Consider the following 19,422-nt stretch of genomic DNA (forward strand, 5'->3'; position numbering starts at 1 on the left):
CTAACTCACTTAATAAAAAATGGCTTCAGATGCAACCAAAGGAAGAAGTTAAGAGATGCTGACAGGATGAGAATGGTGGTAGTAAGCCAGGGTGAAGCAGCTGGAGCAACAACGTGTGAGGTGGAGCAGTGAGCGGCAGGGTGTGAGGAAACTTGATGTTACAAAACAGTGGTTACAACTGAAAATTAATTTTAACAAATCTATTAAAAATTCAACATTAAATCAGTCAAACCTTTTCTTTAACATATTTTACCCAAAAAATGTCAGAAAAACAAGAATCTGTTTTTAAGGAACTGCTATATTCAGAAAACTGGACATGAGAACTGAGAAAACTAACTTGATTGCTGTACTCAGTCAAAATCTGGGATTTTTACCCAGAGCAACTGGCTTTAAACCAAGACAGACTCTCACACAGCTGTGTGTTGGCGTCTTACTTTAGGTGGAGCTTCATCAGACCCTCCTGAGTCCCAAGAAACGGTGACCTGTCGTCTCATCTCCATCCTGTTCCTCTCTTTCTGCTGGACCTTCTCCTCCTCCAATATCGTGCTGCAAGCAGAGGACAAAGAAAGGAAGGTATTTTATAAACACACGGCATCAACCTACACTGTATAGATTACCAAATATATAAATATATAGAAGAGCAGAAGGGGGTTGTTTAGATATTTATAAAAAGATAATTTCACTTCAATCGACTATTTCTCAGATTTTGTTGCTAAAACCTTTTAAAGCAGGGATAAATGCCACTACAGAAAACATGCGCATATATTTTATTAGCTTCAAAAGCTGTTTTTCCCCTTTTTAAAAAAAACAACAAAAAAAACATCCACCAAAAGCCTACTGTACAAACTAAATGTAATGGAAAAGGGAGACTGCTCACTGCTTCTGAATTTTCTTATAGTGTGTTGCTAAAACTAACACATTAGAATAGAGAACATTGAAGTCAAAATAAAACCAGCCCTTCACCATGGCCTTAGTCTTTAAAAAAAAATGCAATTTCTAATTCAGAACAACAAACCCAAGTCTGGCCATCTAAGCAAGATCCCCCTGAAAGCAGACGGCAAGATGCTGAAAGAAGTCTCCAAAAACCCTAAAATGTCATCACGGGTACCTACAGGAGGTTCTTGCTACTGTTGACATGAATGTACAGAAAAGAACCCTCAGAGTAACTGTGAAGCAAGGAGGTGGAAGTGTCATGGTTTGGGGATGCCTTGCTGCAGTAGGACATGGTCAAGTCACATTTATTAAATCCCCTGTGAATTCTTTATCAGCAGATGGTTAAAGGAAATGTGAGAAAATTTGTAAAAACTTAATAGCTGAAGCAGAACTGGACCATGCAACATGACAATGAAACATACTAGCAAATCCACCAAAGACGGGCTAAAAATACAGAAATGGAAAGTTCTGGTCCGAGTCAAAGAGCAGGTCTTGATCCTATCGAGATGCTGTGGAGCGGCTTGAAACGGGTTGTTAATGCAAGCCCTCAAACATATCACAGCTAAAATTGAGTTGTAGAGCGAACGTTCCTCAGACTGATGTCAGCGACTGGTAGCCGGCCACAAGAAGCGCCTCCTTGAAGGTATTTCTACCAAAGCAGGTAGGACTAGCTGTTAAAAAGGACAGTGTCCTTACTTTTTCCTTGGCTAAAAAAAACAAACAAAAAAAAACAAAAAAAAGAAAATCACATTTTTGTAAACATTTCTTAATGAAATTACTATACAAGAAAAAAAAAAAAACATAGTAAATAAACTTTTCCCATTTTTAAAGTTCTGGATTTAAAGTTTTAAAATAAAAGCTAAATCTCAGTATTTACCTTGCAGCACTCCCAGGATCTCCACTGTCATGCAGCAACAACTTCAACTTCTATATTCTTCGCTCCCTATTAAAGATAGCAACCGATTTGATTCCTGTGCTTCAAGTACAAGTAAACCTCTACATACGGTGTACCAGTTAATCCGTCAGTAAAATTGCTCAAGAACTCACTGATTCACTTAAAATTAGGCAACACTCTACGCCTCCTCACCCAGCGATTTTAGATGACATGAAGACAAAGATACCAAACAGAAATTTACTCAGTTTAAATGAGTCATACTAACCCAGTTCCAGGGAAAGCCGAGGATAAAGCAACTCAAACCCACGGAGGAAGGGGATGATGTAGAGGGGCTGTCAGTTCAACAAAACCAAAAACAACTCGACCGACACACTGACCATTGATCCAGCCTCATGCTACCCGCCTACCCTGAGTAAGGGTAAGAGATATTTCTAGCAACATCCATGCCCTCCTGTCCTTTTGTCCCCTGCAGAGTATTTGTGTGTTGTGCCACCTGTCTGAGTCCATCTCTTGTCCGGCCTTTTCTTCCGTCATAAACACACAGTCTCTGATAAGTACAACTAAATCAGAACAAGACAATGCAGAGCTATTGCAGGCAATGCTGAATGGTGGGTGAAACACGAATTACTCTGAAATGATCATAATCATATTGTGTAATTAGTGTTTTTCTTACCTTGCATTTAATTAAAATGACTGTTAAAAATGTACTCTAATGGGTTGAAACTTCGGTTTGCTCAAGAACAATATTGTTCAAATACTGACATGTTTATAGATATTTGTCTACAGGAGACTGTTTTATTCAATAATGGTTTTTTATTAGCTAAATAAATATTGAAACAAAATAGATCATTTTTTACTTTTAACAAGTGAATTGGACAATATTTTCTATCTTTGACAGATATGTTAATGCAGATTTATCCACAGGTTGACTTAGTTTCTTGCATCAATGAATGCAACAGGTCAGCCTCTCTTCCTTCACCTTGTAAAACAAACACACAGGCAGACATGTATGATGACGCTACCACCAGCAGCACCTGGCAACATTAACACAAACAGTCAACCCACCCGCCCATCTACAACACACCAGCACCTGGAATAACAAGGCTCCAGCTCAGTTTGTTGACTCAGGATGGGCTGACCTGACTGCTCAGTTTTAAGCTTTTCTGCAAATTGTTCAAGACGCCCTAAGAACGTAGGCCATCTGCTCACGTTGCTTAAAATTAGATTAATCTCGAGCAGCATTATGTAGCCATAAAAAAGATATTTTTGGTATATTGGTTATGAAAAGAAGAGCAAGAATGAGAAGCACAACATTCAAAATTGTCAAAGGAATAAAATTAAATAATAAAATGATAAACAGAGATGTCTGATAAATAGGGTGCAAAAAAAAAAAAAAAATCACGATCTGAAAGACAAACATACCTGTATATTTAGGCCAACGGATTTTAATCCGTTATAAAACGTCAATTAAGGTTGTCAAGTTGGAAAAATGTCATAAGTAAACCTGACATGTTTACAACTTGAAGAAAACTGTGGCTGAGTCCATTTTGTTAAACCTCAAAAACTTCTCTATTTAGCAAACTCAAAAAATGTATTGTACTTTAAAAAAAAGGTAAACAAGAACACAACTCAAGTAAAACTCTTGCAACCTAAAAGCTAGATAATGAAGCTAAAGGAAACAAAGTATATGTAAGACCACAGAACAGGAATGGATAGAATGGACCTCTCTGCTTTTCTCAGACTATTAACCTACTCTAATCCTCCACAATCTGACATCATCAGATCATCCACTGCTACTCAGAAGTTATCTGAACCCCCAAAAATTTACAAATAATAATAATAATAAATTATTAAAAGAACCTCAAAGCATCATGTACCATTGCAAATCCCTTTTACTTTATTGCTGTCTGTCAAGAAACTAAATAAAATACCACTTGTTGTTGGATATAAAACACTATTAGACCAATTAATTATAATCAAATGTTTAGCACAGCAGAACATAGACTTTCAGTAAACTGTCAACGCCTATACCAGTTTCTGGAAATATTCACAAGTAGAAAAACTTTCAAGAGGATAAATCTGCATGTCAAGTGACCCTAACCCACACCTAGTTTATCTTACTCAGGAAAGGTGGTATACAAAGGTGTAAATAGAAGCAGAGCAATATCCCAAGGCCTTTTCAGAACCTGAAAAAAAAAAAGTCTATCTATCTATAATATATTTCTGCTAACTCGAAGCTCTTTTCAACAGTAGCCATGTCTGAGAAATTTGATATGGCTCTTTGCCCAGGATGCTACAGTGTCAAAGGACGACTAGACTGCTCGAAAAACACAAAAAGAAAATCATTTTGAACCATGGAAAAAAAAATTAAAAAAAATTATATTGCTTATTGCCATATTTAGACAGTTAGGGTGGGCTGCATGGTGGCGCAGTTGGTAGCACTTTTGCCTTGCAGTAAGAAGGTCCAGGGTTCAATTCCCAGCCGGGGGGGTTCTTTCTCCATGAAAGATGATTGGTCTCTCTAAATTGCCCTGATTAGGTGTGTGCAGGGTCTGTGTTGCCCTCTGATGGATAGGCGACCTGTCCAGGTAGTCTCACCCGTAGACTGCTGGAGATAGGCACCAGCTCCCCCATGACCCACTATGAAATAAGCGGTATAGAAGATGGTCAGTTAAGGTGTTATCCATGGCGTAAGTATAGTCAGAAAATATGGCTTTAATCCACAAGCTAATCTTTCCAAACTCAAATTTGCATAAACATCTAATGGACATTCAGAAATACACTACAACTTGGAGTAGAAAAAATATACTGTACAGACCAAAAGTTTGGACACACCTTCTCATTCAAAGAGTTCTTTATTTTCATGACTATGAATATTGTAGCTTCACACTGGAAACTATGAATTAGCACATGTGGAATTACAGGTCCTTCTCAAAAAATTAGCATATTGTGATAAAGTTCATTTTCTATAATGTAATGATGAAAATTTAACATTTATATTTTAGATTCATTGCACACTAACTGAAATATTTCAAGTCTTTTATTGTCTTAATACGGATTATTTTGGCATACAGCTCATGAAAACCCAAAATTCCTATCTCACAAAATTAGCATATTTCATCCGACCAATAAAAGAAAAGTGTTTTTAATACAAAAAACGTCAACCTTCAAATAATCATGTACAGTTATGCACTCAATACTTGGTCGGGAATCCTTTTGCAGAAATGACTGCTTCAATGCGGCGTGGCATGGAGGCAATCAGCCTGTGGCACTGCTGAGGTCTTATGGAGGCCCAGGATGCTTCGATAGCAGCCTTTAGCTCATCCAGAGTGTTGGGTCTTGAGTCTCTCAACGTTCTCTTCACAATATCCCACAGATTCTCTATGGGGTTCAGGTCAGGAGAGTTGGCAGGCCAATTGAGCACAGTGATACCATGGTCAGTAAACCATTTACCAGTGGTTTTGGCACTGTGAGCAGGTGCCAGGTCGTGCTGAAAAATGAAATCTTCATCTCCATAAAGCTTTTCAGCAGATGGAAGCATGAAGTGCTCCAAAATCTCCTGATAGCTAGCTGCATTGACCCTGCCCTTGATAAAACACAGTGGACCAACACCAGCAGCTGACACGGCACCCCAGACCATCACTGACTGTGGGTACTTGACACTGGACTTCTGGCATTTCCTTCTCCCCAGTCTTCCTCCAGACTCTGGCACCTTGATTTCCAAATGACATGCAGAATTTGCTTTCATCCAAAAAAAGTACTTTGGACCACTGAGCAACAGTCCAGTGCTGCTTCTCTGTAGCCCAGGTCTGGGGAATGCAGCACCTGTAGCCCATTTCCTGCACACGCCTGTGCACGGTGGCTCTGGATGCTTCTACTCCAGACTCAGTCCACTGCTTCCGCAGGTCCTCCAAGGTCTGGAATCGGCCCTTCTCCACAATCTTCCTCAGGGTCCGGTCACCTCTTCTCGTTGTGCAGTGTTTTCTGCCACACTTTTTCCTTCCCACAGACTTCCCACTGAGGTGCCTTGATACAGCACTCTGGGAACAGCCTATTCGTTCAGAAATTTCTTTCTGTGTCTTACCCTCTTGCTTGAGGGTGTCAATAGTGGCCTTCTGGACAGCAGTCAGGTCAGCAGTCTTACCCATGATTGGGGTTTTGAGTGATGAACCAGGCTGGGAGTTTTAAAGGCCTCAGGAATCTTTTGCAGGTGTTTAGAGTTAACTCGTTGATTCAGATGATTAGGTTCATAGCTCGTTTAGAGACCCTTTTTATGATATGCTAATTTTGTGAGATAGGAATTTTGGGTTTTCATGAGCTGTATGCCAAAATCATCCATATTAAGACAATAAAAGACCTGAAATATTTCAGTTAGTGTGCAATGAATCTAAAATATATGAATGTTAAATTTTCATCATGACATTATGGAAAATAAACTTTATCACAATATGCAAATTTTTTGAGAAGGACCTGTATATACTGAACAAAAAAGTGTGAAACAACTGAAAATATGTCTTATATTCTAGGTTCTTCAAAGTAGCCACCTTTTACTTTGATTACTGCTCCACACACTCTTGGCATTCTGTTGATGAGCTTCAACAAGTAGTCACCTGAAATGGTTTTCACTTCACAGGTGTGCCCTGTCAGGTTTATTAAGTGGGATTTCAAGCCTTATAAATTGGGTTTGGACCATCAGTTGTGTTGTGCAGGAGGTGGATACAGTCAGGAAACCACTGCAGAGGACAGGCAACAAGCAGAAGAGACTTGTTTGGGCTAAAGAACTCAAGGAATGGACATTAGACCAGTGGAAATCTGTGCTTTGGTCTGATGACTCCAAGTTTGAGATCTTTGGTTCCAACCACCATGTCTTTGTGCGGCACAGAAGAGGTGAACGGATGGACTTTACAAGCCTGGTTCCCATCGTGAAGCATGGAGGAGGAGGTGTGATGGTGTGCTTTGTTGGCAACACTGTTGGGGATTTATTCATAATTGAAGGCATACTGAACCAGCATGGCTACCACAGCATCTTGCAGCAGCTATTCCATATTCAACAGGACAATGACCCCAAACACACCTCCAGGCTGTGTAAGGGCTATTTGACCAAGAAGGAGAGTGATGGGATGCTGCGCCAGATGACCTGGCCTTCACAGTCACCGGACCTGAACCCAATCGAGATAGTTTGAGGTGAGCTGGACCGCAGAGTGAAGGCAAAAGGGCCAACAAGTGCTAAGCATCTCTGGGAACTCCTTCAAGACTGTTGGAAAACCATTTCAGGTGACTACCTCTTGAAGCTCATCAACAGAATGCCAAGAGTGTGCAGAGCAGTAATCAAAGTAAAAGGTGGCTACTTTGAAGAACCTAGAATATAAGACATATTTTCAGTTGTTTCACACTTTGTTCAGTATATAATTCCACATGTGTTAATTCATAGTTTTGATGCCTTCATTGTGAAGCTACAATATTCATAGTCATGAAAATAAAGGAAACTCTTTGAATGAGAAGGTGTCCAAACCTTTGGTCTGTACTGTATATAAACACAAAATGTAAAGATGTAAACAAGACCAGATTATAGCTGAGAAACAGTCAGTCCAGCCATATGCTCTACAACACTTGCATGAGAATATTTGAGAGTAGAATAATGATGTACTATGCTACCAAAATATTGTGGATGAAACTTATTTCTCATTGCAGAATTGTGGTTAAAACTCTCCTGGATGACATGCATCAGTCAATCAGGCACCCCCACTTCACAACTAGCATAATAATATTCCAGCATTAGGAGCCTGGCTTTGACTAGAGGGCTGCCATAATTCTGTCTGGATTTCACTTACATTTATTCTCCTGGTTTCTGTTCCTGGGTAAGTTGTAGCTCCTGCCAGCTGCCACCTGTGCAAACACCCCTTCTCTTAAACACACGTGTTGGCCTAGCATCAAGGAAAATTATGGTATTCGCTGAGAGCTGCATATTTGGGAAGCAAGGCAGACCAAAGGTAATCCAAAGTTTTTACATAGTAAAATATTCACAGGATTACAGCAACAATAAACACCATCAGTACTGACTCTTGTCTCCAAGACACACAATCAGGCACACAGAGTTTAACAGATTTCTTTAATGCCAAGCCACAATTGTAAAATCTTTAATTCTGTCTGTTAGCACCCAAATGCAAAATACCTCATCCACAAGAGGTCTCTACTCTGGCAGAGAATAAAAACCCGACATATGGCTGAGGTTAAATAACAAAAAAGATTTTCATAAAGTAAAGGCCTATAGCTAATTTACAGTAAAGACAAAGAAAAGCAGACCGAGTACATATGACAGAAAGCCAACGAGAGCTGACAAAGTGCAGAGTGGAGTATAGATGGGGCAGCAATAGTGGGAGAAACTGGAAAACTGATACTGGGGGACTGGAGGAGGAATTTCAGGTGTGAGCCATGCTGCTTTTTCGATTCAAAGATATTTTATTGATCCGAGGGGAAATTTCCAGTACAACCCATCCAAACATACATCAGGACACAAGACAAGGGGGGGACGGGTCACCAAGGCTTTGCTGCCCACTCACAGGCGCTGCCCTTGCTAGATGAGAAAAGAGGCCACATTAGGTAAGTAGAGGGAAAAAATCATATTTCACACTTTATCCTTAGCAGGATACAGTTTGGGATTGCAAAAAACCTCAGCACAAAGCAACACGTATGCAAAACACCATGCCGGGAGTGGTGAAGGCGGTGTAAGTGGTGCATATGTTTATCTTGAGCATGTGTGTGTGTGCAAGCCAAATTCCTGGTCTTTCACCAGATCCGAGCAAACAACTTTCTCCAAAATCCTGATATCAAACATCCAATTAAATACACATCTTCCACATCCTCGACTGACATTATCGACAAACACACAATCCTCCACTTCTGCCAGGAGTCCATTGTGTATCCAGAGAAAAACGTCCGGTCCAGACAAGAGGGTTCTCCTTCACCCTGTCTTGTTGAGAAAATTTGATCAATTGCATTGAGAGACCAGCTGACCAAATCCATAACTCAGAATTTGGAAGATATGCAAAAAGAGGCTCCAAAAAGATGACAAGACAGAGCTGAAGCAGGGCAGATATGGGAGAGGTGCGGGAGACAGAGAAAAAGAGTCTTCCTCCACTGAGAGCAGAAAAAAAATACACATTTGTTTATACATTTTAAACAAATGTATAAGACCACAGGAGTTAAAGCTGCACTTCTTTTCCTGTGTGCATTAGAGAGAAATGGAGTTGGACAGGGGAGAATGTGCCTACTGAAAGAAATGGTGACAGCATCTGGTTGTGTTGCAGCTGCTTCACACCCCAAAATATACAGGAGGTGGGACCATGTTTTAGAAATCTTCACAGATAGGTAATAAAATAAATTATGCTACTTTTAGCACGCAGTGAAAAATGAAATATATCGTCTATACTATCTTGCTTCAGAACATTGTTCTTTTCTATTGAGAGAGCCTCAATCCCAAATTTCTATATATATCTATATCTATAACTGTAAATTCCTTACATCAGACATGTCCTTTTTTTAGTTCCCATTAGGGAAGTGGCACAGCTCAAACATCATTTCCAAAAAACTGCAAGTCTTCTCATGTTTTAGTGGTTTTGACTTGTTGACTAATGGTGGCTAGGAGAATCTCCACCCTTACTGGACTTAATCTCACAGCTCCTATAGAGCAAAGACAAAATAACAGTTGCTGTTTTTAGTCTTCTAAAATGTCTTTGCAATGAGGTCATTGTAAAGAACCTTTAAAAGAAGTCAAAATTCAGCACCAAACAGATTATAGCTTCTAAGTACAGATGTCCTGGTCAGATCCAAGTACTGGATCAGGACACAAACATATTTTAAAATTATATGTACTGATCACTCTGACTAAATGTTGTACAGTTTTAGATTTTTATGTCAGATGTACCCCTTGTGGTAGCCAGAAAGCTAAGTTTCACTTTTACCAGTTAAAAAACAATTATAGATTACGTATATTTTCATGAACAATTTTGTGTGAACAATTTGCATAACTAGGATAGATCATTTTGTTTAGTGCATTTTTGTAATTGAGTTAATCAATGTGAAACATTATATTTATATTATATTTTTAATGAATGGAGGGTTTTCACCATTAACAAGGAAGAAAATAACACATTGGCTGCTGCAGCTTGAACTTTGTGCCCACGAAGAGAGCGGCTGAAACACCAGCCATTAAATTTTATTATGTTCAACAGAAAATCACAAAGTTCAGGAGCAGAAGAATAGCTTTTTCAGAATAGTTTCTGGGCCTGACTGACTGGAAGAGCAACGAACTATGTTATGAACATAATGATCAATGAGTCATGCTATTAGAGAGCGTAAACATGATAGAGTTAGCCAAGTTGCTTGAAGACCGCAGCAGTATATGTCAAGTCAGATATTTCTTAAAAACATAAGATAAAGCTATGAACATGTATGCGACGCATTAGAAATTTACAACAGCTTTCCCATTATAGTTTACCCTGTGTTAGTGTCACGGTGAGGTTTTGGAGTGAACCGAAGCACAGACAAGAGCTTGGAAACAGCATTTCAAAAAGCAGTCTCTCAGCTGTAATCAAAAAAAGTCAAAACGTAACAAAAACACTGCAGGTACTGAACAGGATCGAGATCCAAACACTTACATTAAAGACACTGGAGACTCAAGGCAGGGACAAGGATAAAGGGTCGAGATGTAACGCAAGGAACCCACAAAAACATAATGAAACAAACCAACTAATATGCAGAGAGAAAACAAAGGCAGGTAATCAAAGGAACTAAGGACAGGTGAGGCAAGGAGGCAGGAAGGCAGAGGGAACAGGTGAACCTAATACAAGTAATTAACAAGACACCGAGCAGACCTAAAACAAAACTATAAACAAAGATAAAAATGAAGCATTAGAATCAGGGATAAACATAAACTGAAGGAAACTGAGAAACTGAAGGGAACATCAGAAACACCAAATCTAAGAATGAACAAGGAACACATAAAGCAAACCAGATTACAGAGTAATGAAACCTATCACCACACAGACTGAACAGACAGGAAGGGAAGCAGAGAACACAAGGACTAGGATGTAAACAAACAAAATGTAAACAATAAGTAAACACAACCTAACCAGAGGGGCTGGAGAAATATGATAATTAGTAAACAAAACAAAACACAAAATCCAAAATGTCACATCCTGACCGTTAGAGCTGCGGTCCTGGAGAAATGCTGATTGGGACAAAATATCTGTTGCTGTCAAGAAAAATGGATAATGCCTGTAATGTTATTAGCGAGTTAGTTATAGAGTACATGGCATTGGTTTTATAACTTAAATGCAGGGGTGAAATTGAGCCGGTACGGTCCGGTACTGCGTACCACTAAAAGATTCTGCGCCGGTACGCAGTGCCGGGAAAAGGGAGGAACGGCTGTCTGCTATGAAGCCGTCATCTAGAACCAGTTCCGGCTGCAAAAATTCACGAGCACACAAAGAACATATCCGCTACCAATAGGCAGTCTAAAACACGACTTAATCTATTTATAAATGTAGCTTTTTTCCCCTCATTCCAAATCGTTTCTGAACTGTTCTTGTATGCTGGAGCCTCAATGTTCTTGCTTTGCTTCTGTCCCCTTTTTAATGAACGGCCAGCCTTTAAAACGAGCACCGCTACGTTTAATGTCTGTCTGCTTGCTGCTAAATACCCCAGTTAAAAGCAAAGAGAGATTAACAAGTTGTGTTTCATGTTATTTTGCTGAATTACAACAACACAATACAGCTCGAAAACACCGCTTATGACCAGAGATTTCACATACACTACACGAGAACGCATGCGCGCTTACCTCCAAAACAGAGCGGTTGCCATGGAGATTGGTGCGTTCGATTTAATGGACTGGGAGATTTTACACAGGTGGTGCACAGACATAAAAAACCGCAGCTTGCATTAGGACAGGACGAACAATAAATCACTTACCATCTAGAGACTTTTAAATAAAAACCGCGAAAACAACCGAACTGTCAAATGTTTAATTTAAATTAAATCAAAACTTGACCTCAGAGCAGAGAACAATAACTTCTTTGTTCTGATTTCTGCCTTATACAGACAGCCTTCAGTAAAGTAAAATATTGATACATTTTAATTAGTTTATATATATATATATATATATATATATATGCATGCATATATGCCCCCAGTGCCTCCCTAGCCCCCCCTCTAGCTCTGCCCCTAAGTACAGGCAAGAATTTAAAACTACTTTCACCCCTGCTTAAATGTAGTATCAGATTGTGATTTGGCATTAGCAACTGCCTGATCTTAAATACTTTACCTCGATGGCAAATAATCCTGAACAACACATTGCTAATTTTAGGTATAGTACTTTATCTGGAATTGTATTAATATTTACCAGGTAACTTTTAAAGGGGGTCACTGCATTCCTAAGACAGGAGAGAACAGTTTGGCTCTTAGTAGGTTATTATATAATGATTAAAAACAAGCCTGATGTTCAAACATTAATCATGAGGCATGTCAGGGTTTCATGTTTGGCCTGTAATTTAGTTTAAATCAACTGATGCTCATGCTATTAGTAATACGACATTCGTCAAGGTTTTGGTTGACAAGATTTGACGTGGGTCTAATCCTCAGTAACCTAATAAAGCTTTTTAACTGAGAACAATCTTTCCTTTTACATGTGACAGCATTTGAGCAATAAATAGGTTGCCCAAATATCACCTGGCTCAGCCTTATCTGATCACAACATGCAGAGGATGTGGTGTGCAGATAGAGAACGTCTGATTTCAGGTAAATCTAGCAAAACAACTAGAGGTTTCACAGTTAAACTTATCTCTAAGTCACTAAAGCCCAGTTACTATACCAACGTGATGTTATTGAACCAAACAGGAGGTTCAACACAGTTCGTATACGACTTCTCAGTGAATAAGTAGATCCTCAGGACCAAAAGGTAGGATTATTACAGTCAACATTGCTCAACAGCTCTGCAAGTTGAAGTCAAAAATCCCAATGTCTGTACTTCTGCACTGTACTGGAGGCAGGGGGATTTTGTCATGTCTACTAACTGGGAAAGAGAACTAAGAAAGTGCTGAGTTATTTAAACAAGTGCCTCTTGAGGAACACATTACTAATGTTAAACATCAGCACTTTGTCAAAGCTGAACAGATTAATGGGTATTTCCAACTTCATCAAGGAAGGCAACAATATCCAGTAAAAACAATGTAGAGAAAAAGCAGCTCCTTGTAAACTCTGCCCAGAATCATTTATATTCTGGGGACCATTTAATATGATGAATAATGTTTTGAATCCTAGCAATGCAGCAATGATGAGTACAGCTCTGATTTACTCAGGGAAATATGGAGAGATGGTTTTCCTCTCAACAAGAATCATCTGAAAATATACAAGAGATAAAGTTGGATGTCTGTCTGTGTTTATCTCACTGCAACAGCACAGACAGAGAGTGACACCTACTGTTAGGGAAATGTCAAATGCTTCAATTGGTTAACATTTACTGTTTCTTGGCTCAGCAGCTAATTGCTCAAACGTTTCTGATTGAACCTTAGTTTTAGAGGGAGAAAAATCCAGCCAAACCACACATATGTACCCATAACTGTAGAAAAATGTGGGAAATTTCAAATGAAGATAAAACACCAACTAAATACTGATAATATTTTTTTTTCCTATGACTAAAATACACCAGAACTAAGAACTCCATTTTTTCGGTTTAGTTAAAAAATGGGTTTAGTTAAAAAATGATTATTTGCCTTGATACTAGCATGGGTATAATTTTTTTTAACCCTTCATTTTCTTTTGGATTCAAAACTACTACCTCTATTAAACAGGGTTTTTGCAAGATATATATACTGTATAAGACCATGTTGTTTTCAATTTAAGACATAATCATGTTATCTTAAACTTAGTTATGTTAGTTAGTAAGGTAAATAAAGGTCAACACATTTTTACCCACGCCAAGGAGGTTATGTTTTTTTCGGTGACCGTCTGTTTGAAAAATATCTCAAAAGGTTTTGAATGGATTTAGATGTCATTTTCAAACAAGATGCGCATTAGGACAAGGAACAGATGATTTGATTTTGGTGGTGAGGTGGAGAACCATCTGGATCCTTGGTTTTATTAAAGGATTCTTTATTATTGCCAGACCATGGTGCGACAACCTGGAATTCCCACATGGTTCTCCAAAAAGCTCATCAGTATAGAAAAAAGCTGGCATGCGTTGACAACCCTATTGCCTTGGCGGAGGTCTGCGCTCTATGAGTGCTTTTCTAGTTTTTTTAATTAAACTGCTGTTATTCAGCTCCAGTGCTTTCTTAACTTAAGCTTCATAACGGTTACTGACCACAAGTTTTAGCCAATCACTGACATCCTAATTATCAAATCAATCCTCTTTAAATGTACACTATCCTGAGATGAAAGAACGTAAACATATTAACCCAGGTTTAGGTGTAGCACTTATTCTTCAGTTTGCAGAGAAGACTAAATGTCCAGGGATAAATTCCTTCCAACAGGGCTGTTTACTGGCGTACAACTTGAGGTCTATGGTTTGATCACAGCGTAATCGCGCCTAATGTGAGTATAATCAAAGTCATAGCTATAAATTCCCGAAAAAAAATGACACCAACTCGTTTCTTAAAAATAAAAAAAAGCAGCAATATAAAAAATATTGATAGAAGAAGAAAAGAATAAACATAAATAACTAACATTCAACTAAACAAGATGATTTTCAGAATCATTGTGATGAGACCCTTGAGGAGTATGGAGGGCCAAAAGGGACAAAATTAAATAAATATATAGTAAAATAAATAAATGTACCATTAAATACCCTATTAAATAATTTAATTGTAGAATTTATTTATTTAATACATTATAAAATAATTAAATATACCATTAAATTATGAAACTACACATATGAAACACAAACTCACGTAATTCACATGAAAAATACCCGATAATCCAACCGAATGCAGTACCTGAGTTGTGTTTTAAGTTCATTGAAGCGTGGCCTTTTGCTGGGATCGTACGACCAACACTTTGTCATCAGGCTGTACAGAGTAGGAGGGCACTGAGGGGGCATGGCTAGTCGCTCGCCATTCTCTATCCTGCCAATGACGTCGTTGTTCTTTACGCCCTGGAAAGGCTTGATGCCGTACATCAGGATCTCCCACATGCAGACGCCTGTGGACGGGCACAGGAAACAGACATACTGGCTCTGAAGACCGGTTTGATTACAAATGTCTGCTGCTGCACAGAAACAAACCGCATCAAAAAAAAAAGAAGACCACGGCTTTAAGCGTACCAAACATCCAGACATCACTGGCCGTAGTGAACCGTCTGAAGTTGATGGATTCTGGAGCCATCCATTTAATGGGCAATTTACCTTTAGATGCTAGAAAAGAAGAACAAAATGAAGTGTTTACTTTACTCATCAGTTCGGCTCTTTTAAGACTTAGAAAATAACTAAAGAGCAGTTTTTCAGATGGACTCAAAGAAAAAGAAGATTCAACAACTGCAAATTGTGTCTTTTACATGTGATTGAATTCAGTCACCTTTATAATAGGAGCTATCCTCCATGTATCGGGAAAGACCGAAATCCCCCAGCTTTACACAGTCCACTGTGGACACCAACACATTTCGTGCTGCAATGTCCCTGGAGAATTAAAAAACAAGATGCTAAGATGAATAGAAGATTTTTTGTCATATGTAGAAGCACTTTAATTATTATCCAAATATTTGTGTTCCAGTGAACAGCAGTAAAACAGGGACAATTTCTCTTGTAAATTGCCTTTTGTACAAGTTTTCTGTTATGTGACGCCTGGTTGTGCTACTTGATGAAGACATTGTTTGTACCTGTGTACAAAGCGTTTGCTCTCCAGGTACGCCAGCGCTGTGCTGAGCTGGTAAGAGTACAAGATGAGAGTGGCCAGGTCTAGACTGTACTTCCTAACCTGGAGAAATGACCGTAACTATGGAAAACAGAGGGAGAAAAAAACAAAAAACAGAAAAAGTATAAAAGCAATAGCTTGAACCAACACAAAAAAGGAAAAATACATAATTATGAGTAAGAAAGTAAGAGACCAACAACATGGCGTCCAGACGTGTGCTTACCCTGTCAAAATGCCAGGTTTTTGGGACCATGATAATTCATTGCAAGAATTTAAAACTTTATTAAAAATAAAATCTGTTGGGGAGTGTAAAAATGTAAAAAGCAACAAAGGCTACTGCAGCTTTATTATTTTTTTCCTTCCAACAGATTTGTTTGTTTTTCCGCTGACTTACAAAGTATATACATACTTGGAAAAAACGTTTGAAATCATTTATCATGGTCTAAGTTTTGTTACATCACAAAACCTTCTACAAGTCATTTTAACACTAGTATGTTGACTTTTCTGACCCGCTAAGAGCAAAGGTTAGTCAGTGTTTGCATATTTATAGAGCTTTCAGTGGAGGTGCGATTAGTACGATCATCTACTGAATAATTTATACGGAAATGGCTATAAAACATTTACCGGTTATCGCTAATTTAGAATCTTCACTGTAATTAACAGCTAAAATCATTCAGGATAATTTCCACGTTGTTTGTATAATTTTATTAAATGAGATCTAACATTCAAAAACTGATCGTTTGATAATCTCTGCAGTCTCTGTTCAAACTCGTATCAGAACCAACAAAGGCAGGCTGGAGTTGCAACAATATTTCAGATTAGCCTGAAGGCACCGCAGAAAGATAACCTAACAAATCAATTACAACATTTTAACCCTAAAATAATAAATGCCTTGATAAAACTGGATCATTTCTTTTGTTTTTGTGTTACTGTTATCCATATAAAAAAGAAAATTACTGTAACCAGATGTCGGTTAAATTTTGCAGCCAATCAGCCCTAAGAGGAAATACAAACAACAATGTTCTGATCCAAGTGCAGTGAGTCTTTAAACCAATAACCAGCAACACCAATCATCTGTCACTTACCATCAGCCTATCCATCTGTATCTTTTAGACACTTATCAGTCAGACTGATAGTCATAAAAGCAAATATATGGTCTATTTAGGACCATTTAATGGTCATAAAGGTTTGTGTATCAGAAAAGCAGGAATCAAGATGCCCATGAGGAACATATTTATTAAACATATGCTATGATAGGAAGACATCAATAAGTGACACATGAAATTAACTTAAAAGTAGATTTGTAAAGAGAAATTACACACAGTTTCTATTTAACTGTAAATCTGCCTTTTGGGATGTAGTTGTCTAATTTACCATCTTAGCAAAAAATAACTTTTATTTTTCCTACCCGATAAATCTTCTCAGTTTTATGTTTTTGGCATTTAAACTAGACTTCAGAATAGTTTGCTAATAACATTGAGAGATTATTTTTGTCTATCTTATGTTTTGCAGGATATTTACTTTAAATAAGGTACATAAACGCATCATCATAGCCACTAAACATGTGTAGCACCACAATACTAGGGGAAGGCATGTAGCACAGGTTGCCGCATCAGAATCATTTTGTTGGTCCAAAAACAAAGCCTCAGATCTATGTTTTTGGAAAATTCAATTTATGAAGCAAATCAACAGCCAATGCACGTCTGGATTTTAATCATTACCTCCCCGAGCGTGCAGAGCTCCATGATGATCCACACTGGATTCTCTGTGATGACTCCCATCAGCTTCACTATGTGAGGATGGTCAAACTGATGCATGGTCACTGCACAGAAAGAACAGCCACATAAATCCCAGTGAACATTTAATGCTGTTCTTCCGCACTAACCTATCACTAACATTTACATTTGTGCTTTGTGTGGTTAAAAATATACATGCAAGAGCCTCACATGCTTCCTGCAGAAACTTCTCCCTGACGCTGTCTGACGTTGAGTTCTTACACGTCTTCACTGCCACAGACAGAGCTGGGTTCTCCTGTGAGAAACAGATGTAAACCAGAGACCAATCATGAGTAACAGCAACACATTAGAGGCAGTCAGATAAAAAACATTTATAAGAGAACTGAAGGTACAAGTGATGTTATACTTGGCATGTGCCAAAGACAAAGTATTTATAAAGGTTAAACTAAACTTTTCTGTCATAGTAATCCAACACTTTAAACTACTTTCAATAAGATCCCAGAGAAAGTGGCAGAGTGACCTGGGTTTTCTCTGGCACCATGGAGCACTGCATGAATTGGTAGACTGCCAGTCAGCAGGCTGAAAGAAAGTTACTACATTTCCAACTGTTTCAAGCTCTATCTGAACAGATAAATATGCAAAAACCATGCTGAATTTAAAACTAATAACAACTCTAGAGGTTGTTATACATTTTGCTATGTACGAAATTCAAAATACCAATGCATACATTTTATTAGAATTTTAATAAATATATTATTATTGTTCTTGAAGAAGGAGTAATTTCTCATCTGTTCATGACACATATGGATCCAGTTTTACTCTGTATTATACTGCCTACTTTCAAATAAGGGCCCAAAGAAAAATTACTAATATTATTATAATCATTTTAGAATTTTAAATGCTTCCTTCTTTCATAGCTATGAAGCAGTATGCAGTCCAAGCCATTTTCCTGTGACTTCTGTTGCAGTTTGAGTTTAGGTAAGATGGAGGATCCGTACTTGGTTGATGTAGACTCCTTGGTGGACATCTCCGAACTGACCCTCACCGATGCAGCGCCCCAACTCAATACAATCCCGCTGAATCTCGTAGTCCCGTGCTACACACACACACAAACAAACACACCCGTTTACGAACAAAAACAATCGACACACAAGAACAAACAGAAGGGCTTTTTTTAATCATTATTCTCACACACACACTGATCTCCACTTACAGACCTTCTACTTTCCAAGCTTGTTAGAGCCCTTTATGCTGTGCTTACATTTATGCTGCAAGTTAAAGTAGAAAGGACCTACATCTAAATGTTGTCATATAGGTACATTTAAGCAGTATGCCAGTGTTTAATTTTTAATGCCACCAAAAAGCAAATAAATTATGTCATTTGTAGTGGTGGTTTTTCTGTTTATCAGGTTTTCCACTTTTGATCTCTTACTCTGACAAGCTTGGCTTTTATTGCAGTCAGCATAGCTTATTCTCAGCAGCATGCAACAACAGCATCAGCAAACCACAGCGAGTCATGCCACATAACACCGATGACTAACAGCCAAAAAAACTTAACGCACCGTGCGTGTCAGATGTTTGCATACACTCATTGTGGGCATCATTGTATTTCATTTGGCCTTTTAATAATCAATTTAAACCGTTCTTTTTCCAGGGTGATTGATCACCTTTAAGCAAGACTAAAATTTACAGCTGCTTACACAGGTAAGCTAAATCCCTGCAGGAGAAAGGTTTTATAGCATGGCGAAACAATTAGCTACTTCCCTACTATAACAGAAGAAATCTTTGGTGGAGTTAAAGTGAGCCTTTTAAACCCAGGAAGTATCATGCTAAGCGCTACTAATGCATTACAGGAAGTGAGTGAAATAACTTAGAGGCTCGACTGCCTCCAAATTCTTGACCTTGACCTCAAATTAACAGCTCATTTTTTGTTCCAACAGGACAATGATCACAAACT

General features: G+C 38.4%; 1 protein-coding gene across 11 annotated transcripts in view; it reads right to left on the reverse strand.

The window, feature by feature from the left end:
* LOC124866061 (focal adhesion kinase 1-like) overlaps nucleotides 1–19,422 on the reverse strand; it is an 80,081-nt gene that overhangs the window by 19,021 nt on the left and 41,638 nt on the right. For all 11 annotated transcript variants that reach the window (XM_047361706.1, XM_047361701.1, XM_047361707.1 and 8 more), the window contains 8 exons: nucleotides 18,464–18,561; nucleotides 17,676–17,760; nucleotides 17,451–17,551; nucleotides 15,695–15,810; nucleotides 15,394–15,494; nucleotides 15,144–15,233; nucleotides 14,818–15,022; nucleotides 435–546 (listed from right to left, as the gene is read on the reverse strand). In XM_047361706.1, the coding sequence (XP_047217662.1) occupies nucleotides 435–546; nucleotides 14,818–15,022; nucleotides 15,144–15,233; nucleotides 15,394–15,494; nucleotides 15,695–15,810; nucleotides 17,451–17,551; nucleotides 17,676–17,760; nucleotides 18,464–18,561 (908 nt within the window). The remainder of the gene's footprint in view (nucleotides 1–434; nucleotides 547–14,817; nucleotides 15,023–15,143; nucleotides 15,234–15,393; nucleotides 15,495–15,694; nucleotides 15,811–17,450; nucleotides 17,552–17,675; nucleotides 17,761–18,463; nucleotides 18,562–19,422) is intronic.

The sequence above is a fragment of the Girardinichthys multiradiatus genome, chromosome 3 (genome assembly GCF_021462225.1).
Source record: "Girardinichthys multiradiatus isolate DD_20200921_A chromosome 3, DD_fGirMul_XY1, whole genome shotgun sequence".
In the NCBI taxonomy this organism is placed as follows: Eukaryota; Metazoa; Chordata; class Actinopteri; order Cyprinodontiformes; family Goodeidae; genus Girardinichthys; species Girardinichthys multiradiatus.